The sequence below is a fragment of the Falco biarmicus genome, chromosome 5 (assembly GCF_023638135.1).
Source record: "Falco biarmicus isolate bFalBia1 chromosome 5, bFalBia1.pri, whole genome shotgun sequence".
NCBI lineage: Eukaryota > Metazoa > Chordata > Aves > Falconiformes > Falconidae > Falco > Falco biarmicus.
Genome location: NC_079292.1, coordinates 48,437,101 through 48,463,774, shown reverse-complemented (window position 1 = coordinate 48,463,774; position 26,674 = coordinate 48,437,101). Strand labels below are relative to the sequence as shown.

Genomic DNA, 26,674 nt, shown 5'->3' with positions numbered 1-26,674 from the left:
TCTAGCTGAGCCAAAGAAATTTCTGTTTAAATAGCATTACAAAAAACTACACAGCATACCTAGGAACAGGTGCACCTTTCTGCTGTGCTTACCCCCTTACCCAAACAGACAGACTTTAAGCAGCATTATGGTAACATCACCAAGTGGGTCTCACCTCAAAGATTATGCCTGTTCATGTGCAGGGTTGCAAAAACCATTAAACTCACTCTGAAAAAAAACCAACCCAACCTAACATTTCAAAAGTGTAAACACATTTAAGCAAGGGAACTGCTAAAGAAACAACCCTGCTGTTGTTAGCTGTGTGATGTATTTAGCCTGAGATAAGAGCACACATGCTCAGTTTGTTTAACTCCCAGTTCATCATCAGATACACAAGATTCCCCATTTTCTCTCTCTCTCTCTCTCTTTTGGGTCAAGTGTTTGAAGCAAAGCTTAAGAGAAAACAGCAGTGAAAACGTTCTGTCTTCAGTGAACAGACTTCTCCTTCATGAAGGGAGGCTAACATTAGCAGGTAATGTCCCTAAATGTCCTGGTATCAGGAGTTAGATTAACAAAACCATATTTTGTTATGGCAGGTCCAGAATGAACCTCTGCAGCAGTCTTTAGGCAGGTGCGGGAAAGAAAAAGCAAATGTACAGCTTGTCAGGCAGCCTGAGAAACAGCCAAAAGGATGAGTAATATGAATGATTGTTTATTGTCACATGTGGGTATTCAGTCTGCCAGGTGCTGAAGAAGTCAGCATGGCTGGCCAACACCTGCCACTCAAAGGGCGCATTTTACTGTCACATTCAAGGTGGCCATAGGAAAACAGTAAGTTTAGACTTTCCTACACAAGGTGCCCCATGTGCCCAGGAACCAATATCAACACACCTCACCCCTCTGGCACTACATTCACTATGTGTTTCATTGAAAATTACTGAAAAGTCCAGAGGTTTTTCCTATTTTTATTTCATACATCATGTTTGCTAAGACTGCTGTTTTGATGGATACCTTGGAACAAGAAGGTGTTATCCTACCAGGTGGCTTCCCTTTTATGAACAGCGCACTCACACAACATGCCATTAACTCCACAGATAGCACAGCGGTCCCACGTGAGCATGTTGATTTCTTTTTACAACGCTGCTCCCAGCTGTCTGTCACCCTGGCAGAGTGGAGACTCACGTCTCCAGGCACACAGGCATCATTTTGTAGCAGGGTACAGGTTGCTTGCTGGGGAGCTGCTGCAAAATCTCTACCTGTACAGGAGAGGAGGATTTGCTCCTTGCATGAGCAGGAAGCAGAGCCTGGGCAGTTTGGAGAAGGCCACCATCTGAAAGGATGCTGGAAGCCACATGCCACGGTGGCTGCAGGGCTGTAAAATGGTTTGACAGAAATGAGCACAGCCCATGTCTTACATGTCCTTCACCACCTCCTCAGGAGCAGAGGTGAAGACAATGAGCATGCAACACTTTCTGTCTCCCAACACCATTATAACTGTTATAAAGGGAGTAGCAAAAGGGATATGGTCCGTTTTTCGGTGGTTTTGTTTTCCTTTCCACATGAGAAGAATTATGGTAGCAAAGGAGAAGGCACATCAGGGACACAGAGAGCAGAAGAAAAGATTGCTGTTGGTGTTTAGGTGATGGCGGGCAGAGGAGAAGGAAAGCCACTGAGTCCTCTCCTGCTAGTGCTTCCTTCTGCACTGGTTGCTCTCTTGATGAGACATCAGCCACCAATGCAGGAGGTAATGGTGGCCATCACCTGATACTTCTTTCTGCAACACATAATTAGAAAATGGAGAAGGAGGTATGAGCACAGCTCTTTACCCACCAAGACAGCTGGATGCCTGCAATCTGCAATATAAGAGAGCCTGACATTTGGCCACTTGTCTGAATGAAATATCTTTCGAGACAAAAAGGGAATCAAAAATCAAATATAATCCTACACAACAGAAAGAAGCATGTCCTAAAGTCACTGCTGTGAACAGACTCACAGATTTGGTGTTGATTCTTGTTTGAATGAAACTGAGATCGCCAAGACCACAGTTGCATTTTTTTTTTTGTAAACCTGTAATTGAGAATGAGCATCTGAAAGAAGAGGGTTTGTTCAGATGTAGGAAGAGAAGACTCGGGGAAGGAATTACTGTTGCCCTCAACTGTCTAATGGCTGGTTTAAGGCAGATGGAGCTAAAGGTATCTTGGAGTTGTACAGAGAAAGGATGAGACATAACAATGCAAATTCCAGCACAGGGTATTCCCCCATTAGGCATTTGGAAAAACTTGCTAACAATTAGGGTGGTCAAATATTGGTACAGGGGACCAAAGAGGCTGCAGAGTCTCCTTTCTTGGATATATTCAAAACTTGACTGAACAACCTGCTCTAGTTTGGCCCGCTTGGAGTGATGGATTGGTTGGACCAGAGACCTCCAGAGGTTCCTTCCAATTGATACTGTTCAATGACTCTGTAAACATGGTATATATCAAAGAAACAGAAAGGTTTGTCCACAGCAGTAGACAGGATTTACAACAAATAATTCTTTCCTCTATAACACCCACAAAAGCCTACTGCTGTACAAGAGATGCTGTGGAAAACCCTCTATGAAGTTTTTGACTTCATAAAAACTTATAGAAAGGTAGTCTTTATAAGATGTCTAATACACATTAACTTGCTTGTTTGTGGTCTTCTGGCACATAAGAAGGTCCTCAATGGTTGTTTCTTTATTCTTTGTGCAGATCGACAGAATTTTAATTTTCAGTAGTTACCGATGTTTTGTGCAACATTAATAACACAAGTTTTCAAACCAAACCTTTCAGAACCAAACACCCAAGAAAGTGTTTAGGATCCTGCAAGATTGCCTGGAAACAATAGTTCTGACCAATCCCATCTGCTATGAAAAGTAGCTGGGCATTTCATACCTACTTTCCATGCCCAGAGATGTCCTATTGGTACAGAGTAGCTGGAGGAAAAATTATGAAGCCTGCATCAGAGAAAGGAGGTGATTCTGGAAATTAAATAGGAAAGCAAGTTGGGACCAAAAAGGAGAATGAAAGACAGATTAATGGGAAGGGATAGAAGGAGCCATAAAGAGGTCAAAGAACCAAACTCTGCAAATCCAATAGAGTCCAGGTTTCCTGCAGGAAGTTGCTTTAAAAAATATTCTTGTTTTTGTTAAATTTCTCCCTATTATTATTATAATAATACCTGAGTTCTCAACACGGTTTGGAGATCAACCTGAAAGACTTTGAAGCATTCTTACAGTTGTTATATTCCTCACATCCCCATGACCTCTAAGCTAGGAAGAAAAGATAAGCCAACACTGTTTTGTGTAGCTTTTGACAGGCTTTTGTGATGTTACCAATTAATATTTCATTAACTTTGTAAGTCTGTGAAGAGGGCAGCATACCAGTATTTAAAGGCACCAGGAAAAGTTGGCACTTCCCTACTTCTTTATCTCTGCGATTTTCAGAAGGTTCACTGTTCACCAGTTAGGATTTGCAAATTTATAGCATGTTGATTATTGTATTTTTAGGTACTCCAGGTGATCCAGGTCACTTTTTCCTGGCAGGCAATTAGTTGCTTTTTCGTGATGAGATAGCTGCTACAGGGTACAAGTATTAGTAGCCAACGAGAGACACAATTTTTTAAGTGTTGCATTTGAGAGTTCAGACTAGGGGATGAGTAGTTGTGTACTACATTGGAAACAATGCTGCTTTGTTAAAAGTATTTTCTAAGATACAGTAATTCATGGATGTGCCTTATCTTAGAAGTAGCAATTCCTTAAAATAATCACACCATAAAATTGACTTTTTTTTTGTTTTCCTCCTCAGAAAGCACAAGACTCCTTGATGTCTACCTCTTCTTGTTCAATGATTTCCTATTAATTACCAAAATTAAACGTAACAAAAAGGTAATAATGGATAGAGATATACATGGTTGCAGTTGTTATGTTTTTTAGTTGGTAAATATTTTGATCGTACTTTGGAAGACTGGTCTAATGATAAAAATACAAGATGACAAATTGGCATGAAGGTTGGGTGATACTTTCTTATGCTAATAGCAAACCGTAACACTGATTCAAAACCCAGCTTCTAGGCTCAGCAGTGTTATAGGAACACTATAACAGTATAATTCACATTGTAAGACCATATATTTTCCTGGTGTTGTTCTGATGTGCTGGATTCCTAAAGCTCAGAAAAGTTCCAAGAACATAAGAAGTTTTCTAATGCACTGGATGACCTGAAATTCCTAAAGCTTCAGTGTAGGTGTGTATCTAGCTAATTAAGTTTATGTAGCTGATGCAAGTTAAGGCTAAGTGGACCTGTGCTAAATCTCAAGAAGTTTGTGTCTTATTTAAAGACTTCTTGGTGTTTTTTTTTTTTTAAAGAAGTGGATGTTCTACCTTTGTAGGAGATGGAGAAGGCATGCAGTGAGAGGTTCTAGACCAGCAGCACCATCCCTTAGCAATGCAGGGGGGTGAAGGGAGCAGGAATTCAAGGGACCTGGTGCCCACAGGCAAGTCCCTTTGGGGGTTGCCTCACATACATGTGCTGAAGAACCTTCTGTGAAGGGCCGCAACTCATCTGGAGCTCCAGCAATTCTGTGTTCTGCATGTAGGAAAGGGGAGATGGGGAAACACACATCCAAAGACTGAAGAAAAAGTCCTGCTACTAAAATAAGGGGGGGGGGGGGGGGGGGGGGGGGTGTAGACTTTTGAACACCTCAGGCTGTCTGTTTTCCGCTTGTGCACTTGTATTGTGTTTCTACTGTGGCTTTTCAGTATAAGGTGTGACCTTGCAGGAGAGCCCCAGGTACCGATGAGGTTTTCTGAGGTTCCTCAGGTGAATAAACTAAGTAAGTTTGATAAGAGAAAGCACATAATTTAGGACTGTTCAGTGCCTACACTTCATGAGCAGATGGCAGATAACAAGCTAACCAACTTCATTTTCTATTCCCAGAAATATGGGGGCTCAGAAACCAGCTTTATCCCTGTCTGTCCTTCCCTCACTCCTGAGCTGCAGTCCTTCATAAGAGAGGGTGGATTTTGCACAGTCCTAGACCAGCCTATCCCACTAGACAGACTGATACTGAAAAACATTGACCCCATCCACATCACAGGTATGTGCCTGCGTGCATTTGAATGTCTCCATAAATACCACCTCAATGCACTGTGTATGTGGCAGTGTAAGGATAAGAAGCTGTTTGCCCAGCAAACCACCCCCAGACGCCTGGAGTGCAAACACCGGTGCCTCAGCACTGTTTGACTTCACATGAGAGGCACAAGCTACTAACTCAGACATTACACCCCACATCTCCCTGCCTCTAAAAGGGTGTTTCAAGTACACACTAGCCACTGTCAGATATTATCCTTTCACCCAGAGAAGGCATCAAGACTCCAATGACTTCTTTCTCACAAGCCAAGTATTTCCTTGCCCCAAGTGTCCTAACAAACCCTGTCAAACCCCTGGCCACTTTCCCAAGTGCATTTCCAATTCCATGCTAGTTATGCAGAATTTTTTTCGGTTGTCCCACTGCCCCACACCCCACTGCCCCGCTCTCCTGAGCGTCCTAGCACATGCACAGCAGCAATTCTCAAGGAGGCTGGAGAGGAGATTTACCTCCAGCCGCTGCTCTTACTCACCTCCCCACCAGTTCTTCAAGAAGGTGGAAATCACCCACCGTATGTCAATGCTTCCTTGCTTGCAGACATCCAAATGCATCGCCAGGGGAAACCGCATCCAATAACTGCCTAACCCTTAGGTAAGGAGCCGGGGAGGACTGACCTTCACACAGAGGGTGACCAGCCTTACCCTGCCAAAACAACATCCCTGGAGTCACCAGATCAGAGCTTGGGTGAGGGAGCAGGCAGGAAAACCAGGTCTTCCCTCAGTCTGAGCCACTCATGCAGGCTCGCTCACACCTCAGTCTAGCACTGCCTAGGTTCCAGAAGTCTCCTGTACCAAAGAGAAATAAGAGAAATACAAATCCGTGGGCTCCAGGGCCTGCGAGCCATCCTGCTCCTAAAGACTGGGAGAAAACGCTCAGGGAGCTAGACTGCTCTGTAGGAAATCAATAGATACGGAAAATAAATCTAGAGCCCATAAAATTTATGGAAACTTTGAAAAACATTCACCTAGAGTAATTAGCATTCAGCATCAATGTTGATAGGAAATACAGGTAGGCAGTAAAAGGCAAATGACTAAAGATGAGGTAAAGAGATGAGCACAGAGAAGAATAACGTTGTTTTAAATATCCTCCAAGTGCTGTCTGTCTGCCTCACGAGTCTCCCTACCAACCCAGCAGAAATGAAGGAAACGCAGCCTCTGCCACCCACCTGCGGGTGAAGGGGAGGGCAGCACCATGTTTCTGCCTAAGCCCAGACTAGATGCAAGGTTGACAGCTTCTGGGTGCTGGAGGGGGTGGTGCAGCCACCTTCTGATTTGCACACACAAGACTGGGCAAAAACATCCACAATGGAAATGGGAATAAGATTTTGGGATTTTTTTTCCCAAGCCACCATTTCCTACATTCAGAGATTTCTAACCAGGGTCCTATTATGCCCGTGATCCAGATGCAACCAGCAAAACAGACAGTTACCTGCTGCATCCCAGCCCAGGCTCTGGATGCTGGTTATGGCCTTTCCCTGCACTCTGGACCTCATTGCCTGACTTCTCTTGAATATATTTCTAGCAGCTTTATAACAGCTGTAGCCACAGCAGTCTCCATTACTTACTGTAGTCTTGTAACACCTTGGAAGCCCCATCCCAATACAGGAACCCTTGGAATGGGATACAGTAAAAATAGTGAGAAAAATAACTATAGGGAGCTTGCAGTTTCCACCATTTTGTGTAAAATGACAAGCAAAATTTCCAGTGTCATTAGGAAATGTCCCTTTGCAGGAAAAAAAAACCCAAACAATTATTGTCAGGAATATGTGACCTTGAGGAATGCTGGCAATTTATTTGGAGTCTCGAGATTTTTACTACAGGTGGCAGTAAAAGATTAGTTAGCATGTTCTCAGAAAGGGCAGCATGTGATTTGTAATGATCCATCATGTTAATAAAAAATGAAACCCTGATTTTTGATCTAACAAGTACCTTTGTATCCATTATCTTGCTGAGGGTTGATCTCACTTTGAAATGTACCTCAATATAAGAACTAGAAATACATATATATTGCAATATAGAAATACTCTTTTGGCAGGAGGCTGATCATTATGCAGGATAATTCTAGCCCAAAGCCTGCTACGTGTCAGTGAAGGGGTAAGAGATATAATGGTGTGCTCATAACATGGAGAAGCTACCCTAAGAGCAGAACTACCTGCAAATGCCAGGACCAGGTACAAGAGATATAACTTTACATGTAAGCGTAAATAGTAGGAACCCATCTCTGAAGATTGTAAGCAGCAATGTACTTTCTAATTAGGAAATCTCTTTCCTTTTAACATTCTGCTCTGGATTTGATCTTTGCAATTACTTATTATTGCTCCACTAATAATCCTTTACACTAAGTTTGAAGGGGCCAGATCCACTGGTACAATGCTATATCGAAGACTGACAATTTTACAGCCACAAATTTTTTTTTTAGAAAACATCACTGAGAGCCTGGTGCCAAGCGTTGCCCAGAAAATTCAGTTTTAGAACTGTAAAGTTCTATTTCCTATTGACCACAGACAGACGGAAGGCATGAGTTCTGAAACATACCCCCTCTGCCACTACGAATTGCTGCTGCTAACTGATTTGCTGCAGTAATTTAACCAGTCCATGCTCCACTTTCTTCTATAAAACTTGGATTATAGGACACTTTATCTTCCAGAAACATTTTGAAGTCTGACTGTAGAGCACTTGGAAATGCTTGGACAAGAAGCGTTACCCAGCAGCAAGGTATTCTACATAATACAAAGCTTCAGAACAAACTGTATGAACTGGATAAGTTCAAAACGTTATGTCAACTGTAGCAGACTCAGAAAAATGCTGCCTTGCCTTGGCAGCTTGAAATCTACTCTCTCCTTGGGCTGTGTGGGTTCGGAGGCAGGGCTCTGCTTGGGGCCACTGCTCACAGGGAGGCAATCCCACACCTTTTTCACCATTGCTTTATTAACAGCAACACCAACTCCAGCTAAAAAAACCAGTGTCAAGTGAACCCAGTGTATTGTAACAGGTTGCTGTGCCCCCCTCCATGCTACTACCAGCCTACCCAAAGCACGCCTGCTGGCTGCCGTGAGATTTTGGCTACCTGAAGATGCTCTCCCCTCCTCTTCCCCCAAGCTTGCTCTGTAGCAGGCTTAAGGCACCCTTTCACTCCGGGCATGAGACGTTGGTGCTGATTTGTCCCTTTGCCAGGAGACCTGCTAGATGATGCTCAGTCACCTGCAGGACTCAGGAGATACTGCTGTCACCCGTTAACTTCTCCTGCAGAGGTCTGGCAGGAACCGGTGCTGCTGGCAGCATGCCTGGCCCTGCAAGACATTGCTGCTGGCAGCTGCCGGAGGGCACCCCAGGCTGCAGCACTGGCTCATGCATGCTCCCCAGGGAGAACCCAAACACACCATCACCCTGAGTGCAGCCACTTCCCTACGTGGCAGCCATCGTTTGGACCTGTTTGAAATAAAATAAAAATGGGCCATTCCTCTTTAATTTTTTGTATTTGTTTTTCTCTAACTTCAGTTACGATTTAGTCCACTTTGAATGGGAACTTCTCTTAATGATCCTCAGCTAGACTCAAAAGCACCTTAGCTACACAATGGTAAAGTAATGAAAAATAAAACAAATGCAAGCAGAACTGACTTTCTGAAATAACAAAGCTTCCCACAGAACAAAAAACTAACTAACTATATATATAAAAAAATGCACTAATAGGGTGCATTACTACGTTAAGAATCAGAAAAGATGATTACATATATCATTTCTTCAATCATAATCGGAAAATGTGATATAAAATAGGACTGACAGCTGCATGAGGGAATTTATATCACTTTATATTTTTCTGCAGTCTTCAGCCTGCGAAATGCTTTCCTAACACAGCACGAAAACAGGTATCGTCAGTGCATAGCAGTCTTCTTGCTGCAAGCTCAGACAGAGACTGCCAAGGTAAGTAGCATACTTCTTTTTCTTCTGTAAGTAGAACACTTTTTTTTCTTCTGTAATTACACAATTACATTTTCTCTAAAGGAGGATCGCAGCCTAAAAGTGGCTGTGATAAGAATCTATTACAGCTGTGACATTTGACCAAAACCAAACCAAAACAAAATAACACTCCAGTGCTCTGGCTCACACATTTGTTACGGAATTTTTGCCGTTGAACATGTACCAATTTTATATCAGGGTTGATAGCAGGTCATATTCTTGTTGAAAAACATTATAATTTCTGATTGCTAAAAAAAAAATATGCCATTTCCTGTGTCACAGAAACGAAGACAGTCAGCCCCTCCAGAGAAGTCAACATCAAAACAGCCCCCCCACCCACAACTCATATGCAGAAGTACTCAGATCAGAAAACTGTATCATGCTCGTCTATGCATGACACTTCTTGCAATTTCAGATGGAACAGATGGCATGATTAATTCCACTGTAACATAAATGTACCCCTCATTTTCACACTACATCACATTTCTAGTAACAACGCTGTATATAACATCTGAAAGTGTGGTAGGCACTTCACAGAAGTGTTTTTTTTTTCTCCTGTAAGTTGAATTTCATTCTGTAATACCTAATACACAGAAATTTGACTACTACTCATACTAATTCTTAAAAGTAAATTGCAGCAGATAGACTTACTCAGGGAAAAGCAATGAGTGAATTCTTTCCATTTCCAAGTCACTTGGAATAGGTATCTACTATAGGTGTCTACCCAAGAAGTCACTACCTTCTCCTGTTACTGAAATATTACTGTTCTCTTTCAAAGCTGCCTTCAGACCACGTGGCTCCCATCTTCCTAATGTCTCCGAAGCCCAGTTCATCAAAGGAGAAAACCCTGCAGTGAAAGGTTCTTTCCACTTGGATGTGGTGGCATTACCACATTTTGTTGACCTTGGGCTCTCCGAGCCCTGGGAAAGGTAGACAGGCCAGCACTGGTCAAATGAGCTACCTTATTTCAGCCCCCCAAGAAACCCAAACTGAGCGTGGTCAATATATTTTTTTTAATAAACTTTCCAAGCCAAGCCAAGCCCATGGGTTTAGCTGACGTTATTCTGCAAGGCAGAAAGGAAGCTGAGCTGGGTAGGATTGATACCGGTGAGGACCATCAGAGCAGGGCCTCAAGCTAGCTAAGCTTCATCAAGAGGAAGACAAGTAAACTGCATGAAGTCATACGTGTCATATTCCCACTGACTCGTCCCACACAGAGGGCTGTTACGTTGCAAGCTGCCCCTTAGATCTCCTGATTTTTGTGAAGCGCCTCCCTGTGCTCCCTGGCGAGGCCCAGGCTGACCCTGCCCACCTGCCTCCCACCGCCATGCTGGGCTGTGCCGGCCGCACGGGCAGCGCACGGAATGCGCTGAGCGTAGATGCAGTGATTCCCCTGCCCCACTCTCACCTCTCTCTCAGAAACCCAATACTCAGCAGACACGTGAAAACACAGACCTGAAATACACCGCTGCTGCTCATCCCACCCACAGACTGCCCTGCCCTCTGTTCTCTTCCCTCGGTGCCCCCATCTCCTCCCCCGAGCCTTGACAAGCTCCACAGTTTAAATCCTGACTCCTACATGTCCACTACTGCCTGGCAAACCCCTGTTCACCACCACCACCATCACCACACTGTGCATCAGACCCTCCTCCGCCAGCAGCTCCAGAGGGGCCAGAGCAACTGCCCGGTGCCAAAGCCACCACGCCGTGCCAAAGCCAGGCTCTGTGCTCTGCCTGACACATGCAGGCTCTTCCCACGTCCTCTGCTGACTCCTTAGACCTGTAGGTCATCCCATTTCTTTCTCCAGCTTTCTATTTTTCAAAGCAATATTTTTAACTCATTCAGGTTGTAAATACATACAAGAAACAACCAGATGGGTCAATTACAAGGTTGATGAATGTTAGCATAGCACGAAGAACAGAAACCCTTCTCATGGGTTTCTACTCTTTGCACCAAAGCATAGTGTCTACATGCGCTACAGCAGGGAAAGCAGCTCCTGACTAGGCAAAATAAAAACCCTGGGGTGGGAGAAGCACAGCTAGACCTTAAGCTCATATTGCTGCCAACTAATTTGTAATGTCTAATCATAGCAATTCAGAGACAACTCAGCTTCTGCGACCCAGACCATCTGGACTAGCACAGAGAGAAGGAAGTTACGTGTTTTAAATCCATCTCTCCAGTCATCACCCCCTGCCATCGTACCTGGATGACAGCAGATACAGAGCCGAATGCTGTCAGCACGATGCTAGAAACTGAAATTCATATGGCAGCACTTGACACATCTCGGAGGGGGACAGAACTTGTGATGCTTATAGCACTGGGGCTGTCTTTATTCAGAAGAACAGATAGCCCAAACTGAAGGGACAGCATTAAACTATATTACACAAAAACGGTGAAACAGCCTGCAGCAAACATTACCATTACAAGCAAACAGAGCGTTAAAATCCTACCTTCCAACCAAAAAGGAAACCCTCGCTGGAAATCCCTGACCCCAGACACAGACTCCAGCGGCATGTAGTGGCCTGACAAACTTGGAGTCTCAGTTCTGGCATAATTCATGTTCACTTCAGGAATTATGAGCATGAGCCTGAAGAAAGGCTAAATAAAACACAAAAACTCTGGGTGGTTATGCACCAGAATTACTGGAACTTTATTAAGATTGTCTTGGTTTACAAATTATTTTTTCCTGTTACAGAAAAAATGGATGTCAAAGATAGAAACGGCAATCTCCAATTACACCACGCAACATGAAACCAAGAAAAGCACTACTTTCTGCTTCCCAGCTGAATCCTCTGAAATTTAATAACGTCAGCACAGCACGAACAGAGCCAATGGAAGACTGTTGTGGTGATAACACAGTTATTGCTTCCAGCATGCCTTAAGTTTCTGAAGCTAACAGATTTCTGACTTGACTAGACTCTGTCAAGGAGTTCTGACCACAGGATGCAGGAATAAACCGGAAGGGGGAAAGGAGCCATGCAACATATCTATCACTCTTAAGACGCTCCTTTGCTTCAGCTAGGAGAAGGCTCTTGCCATCCCAGGAAGTTTTAATACAGCTTGTCATTTCCTAGAAAGCGGGACGAGGGAAAAAACCTGTGTTGGTGAGGAGAATTCATTCACCAGAGAAGTCTAGAAGGGTTATTCCAAGACCATCCAAACTGCACTAATAAATGTCATTAAATTAAAATTGTGTAGCCATAGCTCCTGACAGTTATACCTCCCTACTTACTAAACTATAATATCGCAAGATTTTTTTTTGGCATTAATATTGAGCTTGTGGAGGCAGATCAGTAAAAGCATGTATTGTGTTGGCTCTCCTTTAGTTTCTAAAATGAGATAATGTCAGTTTCTTTGGAAAAGGTCGTAATTACATCTAACATTCAGTTAAACTACAGATGCTACAGAATATATAAAAAGAAAGAACAAATGTGCAATGATGCCCTGCTTTATTGCGATTTTTTTTTTACCTGAGGTTTTTCACCACCTTATTAACAGCAGATCTGTCATTATGCATTCTTTGCACGCATTACAGCCTTTAGAGTGCAAGTTTGCTCCACAGACTTCAGTGCTCCTTTTGCATTAAACCATTCAGTACTTCACTGCTATCCCAGACCTGTGGCCCACATAGCAGAAATGTGCCCCTGTTAATCACTTTATTTTTCCCTCTTTTTGAGGTACTGGACAAGTAGAACACTCTGAAATTGCTTGCCACAATATCCATGCAGGTTACTACCACAGCGGGAGGGTGCTCTCACCAGATTAGCCTTGGCTCATCCCTTGAGATTAAGCCACAGTCAACAGAGGCAGGGAAACTTCCCTCAAGCGACTGTGCCACTTCTCTCACCTTCTGTCCCCAGTCAGCAAGTCTCCCTCAGCAGAAAAATTAGCCTTTGGAATAACCGCTCAGTATCAGAAATTACTTCAGGGGGAACTGCACAGAAGTCACACAGATGAGGGATATGCTGACGAATGTATGAGTGCCATTGCAACCGGTCACATTATTCACAGGGAAGCCAGCATTCGCCTCTGTTCCACAATCAAATTAGTCATGAGTTCAAGTGTTGCCCTTAACCCAGCTCCTCCCCAGCTCCACCCATGAAGATGTGGCGGTACATTTTATCTACTTGAGCTGGTTCACCTGTACGTACAAGCTATGGTCTGGAGGCTGTGTATATATATATGTACTTACGTGGTTGAGCACCCTCCAGATGCAGTCTAGACTGCTGCGGTACGCATTCCTGCTCTGTCCCCTGTGCCTGGGGTGAGCAAGCTTTTGTCACAGCTTCCTGGGAACGGAGCAGCCACTCAGGCTCCATGCCACGTGGTGCACGTGTAAGGCAGGAAAGCAGAACAGAGTGGAGACAGGAGATCTGCTCCAGGGCCTCACGCAAGCCGCGAACACTGAGCCACAACTTGGCATACACAGCTGTGCTCAGTACCCCCAGCCCCAGGCTCTTGGAGCCAATGCTGGTAGGACAGAAAGACATTTCAAGCCCAGAGAAGTCACACCTGAAAGACTAAGCTCTGTGCTTTGCATGCTGGTGGAAGGGAAGGGGTGTTTCACTCCTCTCTATGTTTTTTGCCAAAATGACCTTAAGCCAGGCTTGTTCCATTCACCAGACAACTAAGTAGTCCCAGAGATTCAGTATTTCCTGGGGGCCAACAAGGAGGACACCCCAGGGGAAGGAACTATTCACACACAGATTCGTTGGTGAGACATTAGCTCAACAGGCTCTTCTGTGGTCTGGAGAGAAAGGCATCTCAGAAAGCATATGAAGCAGAAATTAACTTCCCAGCTTGAAGTGCCTTTCAGACAGACCTCTCCATCTTTCTCCACGGTCTACACTGAGCCCCTAGGAAGATCGGCTGCAATGGCTAAACGTAGCTTTTTATGAATGCTCCCACAAGTCAGCGGTGGCTTTGTCACCCAACTGATCTCACACACATTCACCACCCGGTTTCTCTCTACAACTCAGTTCAACCCTGAAAGAGGTTTCTGTCTCACGAGCGAGTCCTTCATTAGCCTAACAAATAAAACAAGTGCTACTTCCAAGTCTTCCAGTTATGCCGACTGTCCAACTACACCGAATTTGTTGCCTGAACACTGCCAGTGATGGAAGGATTTTAATTGAATGCAGGAGACGCAGCAGCCTTGTGCAGGTATTGGGAATGGAGAAACTACTCTGAATTTAACCTGTGAAAAAACAGATTTGAAACAGTCATTATCACTGCCACCTCAGAAATGTGAAAGCTTTTCTTGCAGCTCCCCACAAGACTAAGAAACCGGAGCTTGTTCTTAGAGAGGTGGCTTCCCAACAGTTCAGTTGTAGAATGATATATCCCCCATTTCAAAGTAGCTTTGCTGTGTGAAATGGGGCAAGGTAGTTTTCAACGACAGAACTGGTCTGTTAGAAAGGGCTACTTTATTTTTTTTATTGTCAGTAATCATTCCTTTAACAGGTTAGAAAACAAAAATGACACTTCAATAATATTTCATAGTTAATACAGAACCGGTCGAAGCATGGTGTCATCTTCTCATCCAAATCCACAGCCGCCTTCCAAATTGCAGAGTTTAGGAATTACAGTGCACACTGGACTAAATTCTTTCACAATGTAAGGCACAACTACATGATCACAAGTAGTAAATACAAACACTGAAAATAGAACTTAAAAGAATCGAACTTCAATTAAAAAGAAACAAAACCAAAACACACTCATGCAAAAAAAAAAAAAAAAAAACCAAAAAAAACAAAACCAAAAAAAACCCCAAACTATCTAAACCTACCAAGATGGTATGATCCAGTTTAAAAGAAGTACAGTACTCTGTAAGTAAAACTGCAACATAAGTCTATTATAATACATTACCTCTAAATATTGTGTAGGAACTTAAAATTTTTCCATTTAAATTTTATACAATTATACAGAAATTAAGCTGTATGAGCAGTATTCACATCTGCAATAATAAACTGATCATCAAAATTCAGAAAAGAGGCAAACGAGACAATGTAATTTGTGGCACACATCCATTACAGAATACCATTCATCAAGTTCAAATCACAAGTACTGAAGAAAAAAACAAGACGACTAAATTAATGGTGAATGAGGCTATCCACAGCCAAACAACAAAGCTGCATACAAAATTGTTTTTACCCAGCAGACCATAATTATGAAAGCTTGTGGTTATTATTTATTTCCTGTCCAGCAGCTAGAGTTTGCAAGAGTTTACCATAACTTGAAACTATTGGATACTTTCAAACACATTAAAAAAAAAAAACAAACTACTGAATTTTTTTCCTTTTTGGTGATAAACTTTAGCAGTTTTGGCATTCACTAATTTTTACATATCGTGACAGTGAGTAAACCTTATTAAACTGAACTAATGTTTGCATTTCACACTGAGAGGTAGTTTAAATGAAATCTTATGTAACGGCATCAAATGGTGGGATTTTCAGATATATTTTTTTTTGTGACTTTTTTCCTTTTCTTACAAAAGTGACAAATCCTATACAAGCAGCATTTTGGACACATTGCTATAAAAAGTTCTGGTATTTGCTAACCCAGCGAGACATTTTCAAACATCCCTTCTGTGCCAGGAATCAAGCTTTAGCGTGATACAGGGGAGTACTTTGTCATAAAGCCAACAGCAGGAGCCTGGACCTGCCAGCACTGGCCTGTTGACATACAATGATGAACACTCTTTCCCATCCCTCTTTACCCAAAAAAGGCAGGAAATAAAGATCAATTTGGTTTTAGTTTAGATCATAGGGGGAGGAAAAATTGGAAAACATGCCTACCAGGCTTCTACTTTCATAGTAATGTTGATCCAAAAGGGTTAGCAGGGCTTCAGTAATCTTCCAATGAGCAGATACTCCTGTATCCGCTGCACAGTGAGTGCATAGAATGTGGTAAGCTACAGACAAAAGGCAGCGTTTATTACATTAGGCAGAGTTTATTACATTAACTAGTACCTATCCTCTTCATTACTGTGATCTTAAACGGCATCTAATGTTCTCTCTAGAGATGCAAACCTCTTTATTCAGTGCCCCGTAAAACAAAACAAAAAAACCCCACACCCCAAATTGAGTTTTTGTGGTGGGACTTTACTATCTGAATATTGCTGTTCTTGAAAAGTACACCATTCAGTGCTTTTGGAGAGGCTGTGGTTGGACAATAATTTTAAACTTATCCTAGAAGGGATACTGACATCAAGACTTCAAAAAATAAGAATTGGACAACTGTCAAGACCCTTGAAAATACATAAAATTCACGTTTTCTCATTTTATAATCTTAAAACGAATCCCTACAAAGATGACCTGTGCGTGACTACATGTTTTTTGTTTTTATGTGTGCTCTCAGATGATGATCGCATTTTTGGTACAAAGGAATTATGAGTGCAATTCTCCTTACATAGCAAGGGGGCAAATGTAATACAGTGAAAAGTCCAGCTGAAGATAAACCATTGTCCAGCTGAAGATAAGTCCATCGATTACAGCTAACACATGCAATGCAAATTATGCCATTCCACTTACTGTAGATTATATTCAGTTAGACAGCAAAAAGTGCGTAGTGCAAATGACAGTGTTGTTTCCTAGTCCTCCAAGAATATGAGAGTGGGAGGGGTAGTACTTGGAAGAGTAATTTATCAGTTTCAACATACTCAAACCATGATATCAATCTTCTTGGCATAGTTTACAGTCTGTTCAAACTTAAGCTCCTGCAGTTTTCTGTCTGCCACTCAGTCATAAACTTTTTAAGTATGCAACAAGCACTTGTTCCTTCTTTGCATTTAATTGATATTTAACAATCCAGAAATGCACTTGAGTTTTCCAGGTCCTTTCTTTAGGAATATCACTTCTCTTATCTAGCATTAGATGCTCAACTGTTCTTGCTTATGTAATAAAAACGCAGCAAGGTTACGCTACTTCATGCTTCTCCTCCCAAATCTCTTCTGGCTTCACTCAAAAAGCTTTTCCAGTGAGGATTCACAAATAATCCTAATCAACCCAAAACCAACAAAAGTAGCCATTCATTGTTCTTGTGTACCTAGTGCTCCACACTCCATGGGAATTTGGTTACTTGACACCTTGCAAAAAACAGAGGAAAAAAACTCGCACTGTAACCTACAGCCTCAGAGTCTTGTGCCAGAGAGCGAAGCCGGCTGAAAAACGAGATCCCTCTAAACCTCCTGCCTCTGCTGGAAACTGCAGCAGAAAATTCCTTTTGCGTCTTCAACTGCAGACAGCAACTTTTCCTACTGTGACTCATTAATTTTATCCTCTTTGTTCAACCTTTGCAGAAAGGGGATGATTACTGGAGGAATACACGGGGAGTAGAAATAAGTAACAGGGAAGTACAGCCAGCTAAAGACAAATGCCTGCCACCGACCTTTACAACACTACCTGCCTCCAGAGGGGCTGCAGAACCAAAGTATGAAGTATGTATTGCTGACACGGTGAATTTGGCATTTTGGAGGCAACAATACATGGGACTGTGGCTCTTTGACTGGGAAGAGAGGAGAAGTCTCCAGGAAGTTAAAGAAGCTCTTCCCATCCTTAATAAGACTATCCTCTACACTTTTCTGATTGCCTCTGTAGCTTGTCTCAGCCAGTCTCATATTCTGCCCCCCCAGCAATTCTGAACATGGATGGAGTATCCTGCAGAGGGGACAGTTTCACAACCAAAGCTCACACTTCACTGTCCTGCTCCTGACGCCATGCTAATGCCTAGTAGTCAAAGACAGCTTGAGGATCCCACGCATCTATGGGTTCCAGCACCGGTTTTACCATCATTTCCACCTCTTCCTCTATAATGGCCTCACCTCAGTGAATCACAGCAATCTGGCTCTTGCTAGAGGCTGTTAAAACACATCACTTTGCATCCTCTGGTTCCAAGGCTCTAGTCTCTTCTGCCATTTTATTTTATTTTTTTCCCCTCTGTTCCCGTGTTTGTGGTCTGAAAAATCAGTGCATTTCACTATTTTGTCTGGAATGCTTTAACTCAGAATGGTGAAAGTTACAGGCTTTTTACTAGGTTTTCCTATTTGTATTTTAAAGCAGTGCAAAAAAAAACCCCACACTCCTACTGAACCATGCCCATCAAAACAGTCAAACTCTGCAAGCAGATTTATAAATACAAAGCTTTTCACCTTCCAGTTTCCCTTCTTACGTATCCCATAGGTCATTTTACTGAGCTTGAGCACAACTTTCAACCTGGCAGTAAGACCAAGAGCATTATAGGGTCTAGTACACCACCAGCTTGTGAACAAATACAGACTAGCACTAAGAATCATAAGCACAAAAGAAGTGTGAGATTTAGCAGTGGTGCCTTAGATTTACTCTAGTGAAAAGCTGTAGAAATCCTGACCTATTGCTGCAGACTCAAAGCTCAAGCATGAAAGCTTCTACCCCGCCAACGTTCCTCTGGATTTTAACAATGCTTCTTTCTACAAACGTGTATTTAAAAAGCATTTCCATCCCCTCAAAAAATTGGTCATATAAACTACTCAGCAAAAAGCAGCCTTCAGAAACCAAGCTGGTTTTGCCCCTGAAACTGAGGAGCACCAGACCAAGCTCTGATCTGTGGTCAGGCAACCACATGGATTCAGCAGCCAGCTGAGTGAGGTCACTCTACTTGTCTTCACACACAGGCAGCCCCAAAGGCTGAATTAAGAACAACCGTACTAGAGCTTCTAACACTTCACCTTTCCTACAGACCTCTCTCCTCAGCTTCCACATATTCCCATTCAAAAGCAAAATGCCTGAACACAGGTGAATCTTCTAATCCTTTTCCTAACTCACACTGAAAAATTTCCATTTCCTCTGCCTCATCCATTTAGTCATGGGAAGTTTCTCTCTCCCCTCTCAAAATCCCTTCTGCTCCATGTGGTTGTCCTTCCCCCGAGAGCAGCACGAGGCTTCATGCGGTACACACAGTGCAGAGTGCATCTAGGCTGGAGCACAACTGTCACACCTCTACTCTTCCCACATTTCTCAAGTCATGTGTCAGTCAAAGAAAGGCTCAAAAGCAAACTCTTCAGATTCTCTCAATAAGTAAGCAGAAAAACAGCATTTCCAGAGGCAGAGATTCCATTCGCATTTTTCTACTCAAAAGACTCCTGGTCAACAGTTACACTGACAAGGAGAAACAGCGAGTCCAGAGGCTCTGTTTATATGGAAGCTTTGCAGCAATTGTTTCTTTTGAGCAAGCAACTCACAAGTTCGCACCAGAACAGCAGGTCAGCATTTCATATAAACCACGGCTGTATCCCAAACCCTTTTACAGTGAGGAGAACCAGTTACATAATTAAGCTGGCTTTTGGGAAATAAGAATTTAATCTTAAGAAAACTCCTTGAGGAAGACTCCTCAAGGCTGCAAATGTAGAACTAGACAGGTAAGCTAAGAAGGGATATGAAACATACAGATCACTACTTCTGCAGTAGAGGGATTTAAGAATTTCTTTCACTTGAGAGTCAATCAGGAGTACACATTTTTCATAAAAGAAACTCTTCTTCATTCACATATAGAACTGTCAAGAGATAAAAGCAAATGACCTGCTAAGCTTCCATCATTGTGACAGAATTTCATTCTTTAACTTGGGCAAGTAGAGGAATTCAGCACACAGTCCTTTTCTCTCAACAGCTGACAGAATTTAAGACACAGAATGGCTTGGGGTGTGGGGAATTTATTAGGGTTTTTAAGACAAGGAGTCCCTAACTATTGGAAGGCATAACCCGTGCTCAGAAGAAACAACCTTAACAGTTCTCCGAAACACCAGATACAAAGGGAAGAAAAGTTACAGATAGGCAGGAAAGAATGAACAGGTGTAAAAAAAAAAAAAAAGAAGTTTGGAGCCCACATGAAATCTAAAAGAAACCTCTGTTGCAACAGAAAAAAAAATAGAAACAAAGATCTAAAGACATATATATTGGCCTCTTATTTAAATGAGTTCTTTGGCTTATAACTAAGCCAGTGGCAGGTGAGCAGACTAAATCATGTAACTAACATAACATTTAATGGGGATCCGATGGAGCAATGGAAAACTGAGCTTTGTTAGGTGTAACAGTTTGGCTTCTTCCACCAAAAGCTGAGGGAAAGGACAGAAGAAACGGTCAGATAAACTGCAGAAGTCTCAAAAGAGACTTTTTCTTAGTGGGGTACCTAGCATGGAAGGTCTGAATGTCCCTTAGAACCACAACGATCTCTCAGGACTTCCAGGGTATGGGCAGAGGGAGAGATGCACTACAGGCTACTACCAGTATAGATTTGCTTCTTAAAACCCACATATGAAGGTTCCTGGATATTAAAATCCATCAACTAAATATGAAAAAGTTAAATCAATCAATACAAGATGGAATAGTGCAGTGCATCACGTAATATTCCTACAATGCCAGCTAAACTTCGTCTCATCATCTGTTCACACACTCTCTCTCTCAGACACACACACACAAACTACGGAATACAGTATGTGTAAAGAAGTTCCAGTATCCAAGCGCTGTATTTGTATAAGGACTTGGGTGCTGATACTACAAGTTCTAAGTGGGCAAACAGAGCTGAGTTGGAGTCGAGTCCAGCCATTACCCTCACCGTGGAGTTCAAACTTCAGAGAGAAAAGTCCAAGAACCAGAGAGATAGAAGGAAAACAGAATCACAAGGGGTTATAAAGAACATCAGATATGCAATCAAATGCAACAATTAGTTATGCTTTTACAGCAATATTTGATACATAAAATCCTCACAAGTTTCTGCATCTTCCTTTTTCTTTGAAGGAAACGAATAAACTGCAATATCACATAAACGCTGTTTCTCTTGAACAAAAAAATAAAAGATAAAAAAATACATTGTTACTCCTCTGTTTAAATTTTATTTACAAATAACTGGGTATTTCTAATCTAGACATAGAAGCTCTTTCCAGGATAAATGGCAATAAGCTATGGATGATCTGAGCCCATGTCTCACAAAAAATACAATAGTTTTTACTTGGTATCAATAAACATTTTAAAATATACTAAATTTTGCCAAGTGTTACAATCATCGTCCAACAGAATAGTAGTCTGAGTGCTGAATGAAGTGCATCAACAGAAATTACAAATTTTAGTGTAGCATTTCTTTGTCACTCATGATGGCCAGTTATCCTTGCAAGTCATTAAAGCAAGTATCACAAACTCGGACAGGCTTCTTAGAAGAAGGAGTTAAGGCATTCTTTGCTGAGCACTCGGCACAAAAGATATTTCCACACTGTCTACAGTGATGCTGTGAAAGAGAAGAAACGTACATGCTGAACATCAATGACAAGGCATCGATAACTAATAGAGATCACTATCATGTCAACTCCCATGTTTCAGAAGTTATTTGAAATTATAAATAGTAGTTACAGAGCACACAGAAGGCCATGGGACTAAATTGTTTCTAAAAAGTATAGGAGCAAAATACTCAGATGCACTTCACTGAGTTGGGAAACTATACCAGTTTCAGAAATTAAGTGGTTGAAGTTCATCCTCCTCTTGAACTTGTTCTGGTCACATGAAACATGTTCTTACATGTAACTACCTGCTTTCACATTGAGAAGTATCCTTGATCAAAGCATCCAGCAGCCTTTGTGCAACTACCCAAAGAACATCACTGAAACAATGCAGGACAGGGAGAGCCACCTAATACCAAGTCAGGAAGCACTGCAAAATGAACCTCCCGAATATTCCTCATCTGTTTCATTGCCAAGTCACTTGTTGGAGGGATGGTGGTGTGAAATCTGGATGAAGGGCAGACCCTGCCAACTGAGGGATGCTAACATCTTAGCTGAAGACACCTATTTTTACAAAGAAGGTCTGACTACAGACCTAAAACACATCCAGTTGTTTCTTCTGTTCCATGTCTAGTTAGTGTTTAGAAATATATAGTCACAAAGCACCAGATCATGTTGATGCCTCGTATTTTCACAAATATCTAATTTCAACATTTTTGCATTCCTTTTAAACCTGTAAATCCAGTTCAGGCCGGTTATAAATAAGTTTACTGTAAATACCCTTACAACAGTGTAATTTTTCTTGCTTGCTTGGGGAATTGAGCTATTTTAACACTGTTTATAAACCGATGCTGTTAAAATGGCAAAAGCATTGTGAATAAAGTAAGTGCCACAAACTTTGTTTTGAACATTTAAGGCACTGCAAGCAATAAATGTATTCTGACATGTCCTGAGTATCATGGCACTATTAAGACCATTTTCTGAAGTTTGTATCCCATCTAAGAGTTTGAATACAACAGAAAAAGAAAATCCCCACAGACACACAGTAAAACACACCTACCCTTCTCACTGTCACTGAAAAGCCTTTTCCACAAGCCATACAATTCTGCACCTCATTGTCTTCTGCCCACTTCCTGTTGAGAGCTTGGGTGTGTTTGATCTATATTGAAGATATTAAAAAAGCAGAGTTTTTTAAAATGCATGTCCAATTCCTACTAATTTCCTCCATTTTCACTGCACACACTACCTAGTGCAGTATAAAAGCACCAATTCTGTGATGATAATGAGAGCTTGTATTTGTTCAGAGAGAAAAATCTTCCAAATTTCAAAACTCTAAGCAGATTTAAGAACTCCAGACAGCAATACAGCCCTCGTACACCACAAGCATACCATCTTAATCATTCTGGAAAGGTAACCCACCACCAGTCTGACACAAACTTGAATTTCTCCTAAGTTCCCACACAAAGAATCAACAGCTTTAATTGCTTCAAATCAAATTATACCTGTAATGACTGGTTTTCTCGGCCAAGTTCCTGCATTGCAGCAGTAGTGTTGTCCAGCTTTTTCTTCATTTCTACAAGTTTGGCTTGAAGCTTTTCAATTTCTCCCTCACTTTTTATACACCTGAGGAAAAATATTAAATAGTGAGCTCAAAGCATACAAGGCAATGTACACTGCCTCCTTTGGGCAGGCTGTCATGTCTGAGAAGTTACTCTCATAAAATCCAGCCAAAGATATCCTTGCTGTGAAAAGTTCTTGGATGCCTTGACTGGAAAAATGTTTTGATGTAACAATCAGTTTAAGGTTATCCGGCATTGCTCCCAAGTATCTGTGGCTTATTAATACCTGGAGTTACTCCCAAAACCAGGGACAGTACTGAATGCAGTACATCAACGGCAAGCCCCGATAAGTACCCCTGGGCAAGAGGACACTCTCACAAACCAGCTGCAGCAGATCAGGTCAGACAAAGGAGCAGAAAAGAAACCTTTCTCTTCAGCAAGGACACCTACCATCAGCTGAAATTCAGTTAACTATTGAAAGCCAAATCTCAAAGGGTGTTTTTCTGTCAAGTTGTAAACAGCTACTGGATGAGTTCAGCACAGTATGGCAAGGGACTGCTGAAGAAAGAGGATCTCACTTGAATTGATCCCATCCTTTTCCAAGGTCTACTGCTCAAGAAAACAACTCAGCAAGCTTGACAGTATCGAAAAAAGTTTTCCACTGCCTTCACCAAACATGTCAGGAAGTAAGGATGAAGACAAGTTTCCTGTCCCACAGGCGTTTCTTCTACCCTTGTAATCGCTGCTTTCAGGTAACTCCTGCTGCCTGAAGGAAAGGCACTCTGCTTACCTAAGATTTAAATATACTGTACAGACAATAGCAGAACTGGAGAAAAGACGACTGTAATTTTTCAGGAGGAAGAAAATGCCTCCTGTGTGAACCTTAGCCTATCTAATCCAATTACACATTCAATCTCGTAACATTGAGCAGTGGGCATACCTAGAAGTCCCTAAGCAAATTCTGTTATGGAGGCACTGAAGAGTCTCTTCCAGGCTTCTGGATGACTAGTGCATCTACTCTGACTAAGTCAAGGCAGTAGAGCCTCAGTGTGATGGAGAAGGATAGTTAACTCAGGTAAGAGAAGCTCTCTCTGACGGGCCTTGCAAAATTCATACAACAGATCAGATGAGAAGCCACAACCTACATACCTCAAAGTTCAGAGGAGCCTAGAGGATTTGGAAGGCTCTTTACAGATGGGCATAAATCTTCGAGCATAAGCACAGAGCTGTGGCTTTCGTGACAAGTAAGGTCCTGATAAACCTGACTGATTTTCTAAAAAAGTCACCCTGTCAAAGCCCTCAAAGAGCACAGCTTGTTTCCAACAACCCTTTGCTATGCTTTGGCAGGGACAACAGAAAACTGCTCTCTGGAAACTGCACCCACAGCCCAGGCACTAGGAATAAACATAGATTTAAATAAAGTATGCATAGAGAATCCTGAACCAACTGAAACAAGTTTTCACTGTGAGGCTATCCATTTCCCAGAGTACACTTCCACATGGTCATGACCACAGCTTACCTCTCCAGCAATGCTCTTCTCTCATCCTGATTATTCTGCACTGTTGCTTCCAAGACAGCAATGTCCCCACGTAAATCGTCCGTCTGTTTCTCCAGCTCACTCACTCGCCTCTGACTGCTTTGCCACTCTTTCTTCATGGTAGCCAGGTTTTCATTCAGGGCTGTGACCTGCATGGTAAGCTTGGTCTCCTTTTCCTCATGTTTCTGGTTTTCTTCTTCTTTCTCTTTTTTCTCTGTGTGCTAAGAAAACGATGGAACAATGAAAAACAACCTTCAAAGTATTCTTTCCCTATATTTATTTATCTTACTATACTAGAATCACTACTTTTAATAAACAAACTACTAGAAAAGGGCTGTTATCTCATTGAATTTTCCTACCCTATTAAATGCTTTGAAGATTTCCAATCTTGTCATTTAAAAATTAACGTAATACTGACGTCAGGTCTCTGCTTCCTCTCTGTCCCTCGAAGAGTCCAAAGGCACGTTCATACAACAACAGACTCATACTCTAACATACTAACCAGTTTAGCTTCAATTTCAGCATATTCTTTCTTCAGCTCCTCTTCTCTCTTTTTCAGCTGATCTTTGACAGCTTGATGGGTCGTCTTCTCCTGTTCCAGAGCTGAATTCATATTATCTATTTTGCCCTGCAGTTCTAATTTCTGTTGAATCAATAGCTGGTTTGCATCCTTGAGATTTGCCACATCCTGTTAGGATACAGAGCTCAAAGTTAAAGTAATGACACTGAAAGTATAAATGATTTAAATTCACAACTACTGTAATTCTTCCCAAGGAGAGGACAGCAATAATTTTTAGTTTTATCACTGGAAGAAAGGATGATTTTATAGCACAAAGTATCAGTGATTTTCATGATCAAATATTTTAAACTTATATTATGAACAACGTTCAATTTTTAAAGTAAATTTAATGTATGTTTCCTACTCAAGTAGTGGAAGCTCTGCTGGGTTATTTTCTACAGTTCTTTGAAAACATACATTCTTTGTCATTTTTTAGAGTCTGTTCTAAAATTTACTTCACCTTGTTCTCTGGTTGCAATAATGAGGTTAAAAGCATCATAATGACAATGTAAAAATGAAACACTGATGGAAGAAAGCTAGTTTCTATTAGTCTTAAAAGTATAAATAATTACCGTACATTTAAAGCAAGTAGGACTACACATTTAGTTTTAAATATGTTTTACTTGTTCTTCTGTAATAAAACACAAAAAAAATCCTGAGGTAGAATAGTTAAATTTATAGGAATAATTTTCCTTAAAATGACATAGCCAAGCATGAAGGTACTAACAGACTAACAGGGGTTGACAGTTTTCCATAGAGCAAAATCCATGTCACAAATTAAAATCAAACCAAAGACAGTGAAAGAACATATCCTGAGGACAGGGGGATGCCCTATAAATGCACAGATATCCATTCCTTGGTAGGAGATGGGAAACAGGATATAAATCTTTAGGACACAATTTCTGGTTTAGTCTGATTGCTTGTAGGGAGATTGAGAAACGCATTTTAAGCTGCCATTGGTGTGCACATATTTTACATACCTCTTTATAAATCTTCCTCTTTTGAATAGAGATTTTAGGAATTATGAGAATTATAATAACCTTTCCCCAAAATCCAAGAAAGTATTGGGCATAGACTGCTCGACAGAAACAAACTACAAACCTCTATCTAAAAATAAGAGACCATTTTTTAAACACTGGAGAACAAAAGAACATCTGAAACTCATAAGATATCATGTTACTTTATTTTTATTAACGTATAGGGACTGCACCTTCATTTATACTTGTGCAGCAACTTAAACCCTGTGTGCCTAACAGATGTAAACACAACTACTAATAGCATAATATGGAAAACTCAAAACTACAGGAGTGTTTGTTTCTACAGAGACTAAAAAATGAAATACATAGAATGTGGCAAGAAATAGTTTGTTTTACTGAAGACTAAAATTTATTTAATTAAAGTCTCTAAACTTTTACCCTTTAGAGAGCTCATTTGATTGTTTTGATTTTGGAAGAGGGTCTTTTATGAGGCTCCTGACATTGTTTCTTCCCCAACTGTGACTTTTTAGGACATTTTAACAAACCACAGCGTATCAAGGGAGTTTCAACCCTACCACACATCCTTGAGAAGTACCAGATGTGCCTAGAATATCTGGGAAACTTCACATTCATGACACACTTGGACATCCTTTCTGCACTTCAGAATAGTCAAGCAAGAGTATGCACAGTGATTCTACAG

General features: G+C 41.6%; 2 protein-coding genes across 7 annotated transcripts in view; one reads left to right on the top strand and one right to left on the bottom strand.

Annotated features, from left to right (window-relative positions):
* Window positions 1-11,967, top strand: part of PLEKHG7 (pleckstrin homology and RhoGEF domain containing G7) — a 28,016-nt gene extending 16,049 nt beyond the window's left edge. The window contains exons 10-14 of the mRNA XM_056339839.1: window positions 414-511; window positions 3,807-3,886; window positions 4,935-5,094; window positions 8,968-9,065; window positions 11,797-11,967. Coding sequence (XP_056195814.1) covers window positions 414-511; window positions 3,807-3,886; window positions 4,935-5,094; window positions 8,968-9,065; window positions 11,797-11,904 — 544 coding nt within the window. The 3' untranslated portion in view covers window positions 11,905-11,967. The remainder of the gene's footprint in view (window positions 1-413; window positions 512-3,806; window positions 3,887-4,934; window positions 5,095-8,967; window positions 9,066-11,796) is intronic.
* Window positions 11,968-14,508: 2,541 nt separating this feature from the next.
* EEA1 (early endosome antigen 1) overlaps window positions 14,509-26,674 on the bottom strand; it is a 77,560-nt gene continuing 65,394 nt past the window's right edge. For 4 of the 6 annotated variants that reach the window (XM_056339761.1, XM_056339762.1, XM_056339763.1 and 1 more), the window contains 5 exons: window positions 24,941-25,126; window positions 24,421-24,659; window positions 22,845-22,965; window positions 22,403-22,501; window positions 14,509-21,353 (listed from right to left, as the gene is read on the bottom strand). In XM_056339761.1, coding sequence (XP_056195736.1) covers window positions 21,231-21,353; window positions 22,403-22,501; window positions 22,845-22,965; window positions 24,421-24,659; window positions 24,941-25,126 — 768 coding nt within the window. In that variant the 3' untranslated portion in view covers window positions 14,509-21,230. Of the gene's footprint in view, window positions 21,354-22,402; window positions 22,502-22,844; window positions 22,966-24,420; window positions 24,660-24,932; window positions 25,127-26,674 lie in introns of those variants that run through there. The other 2 variants (XM_056339767.1, XM_056339766.1) reach the window with 2 other exon arrangements.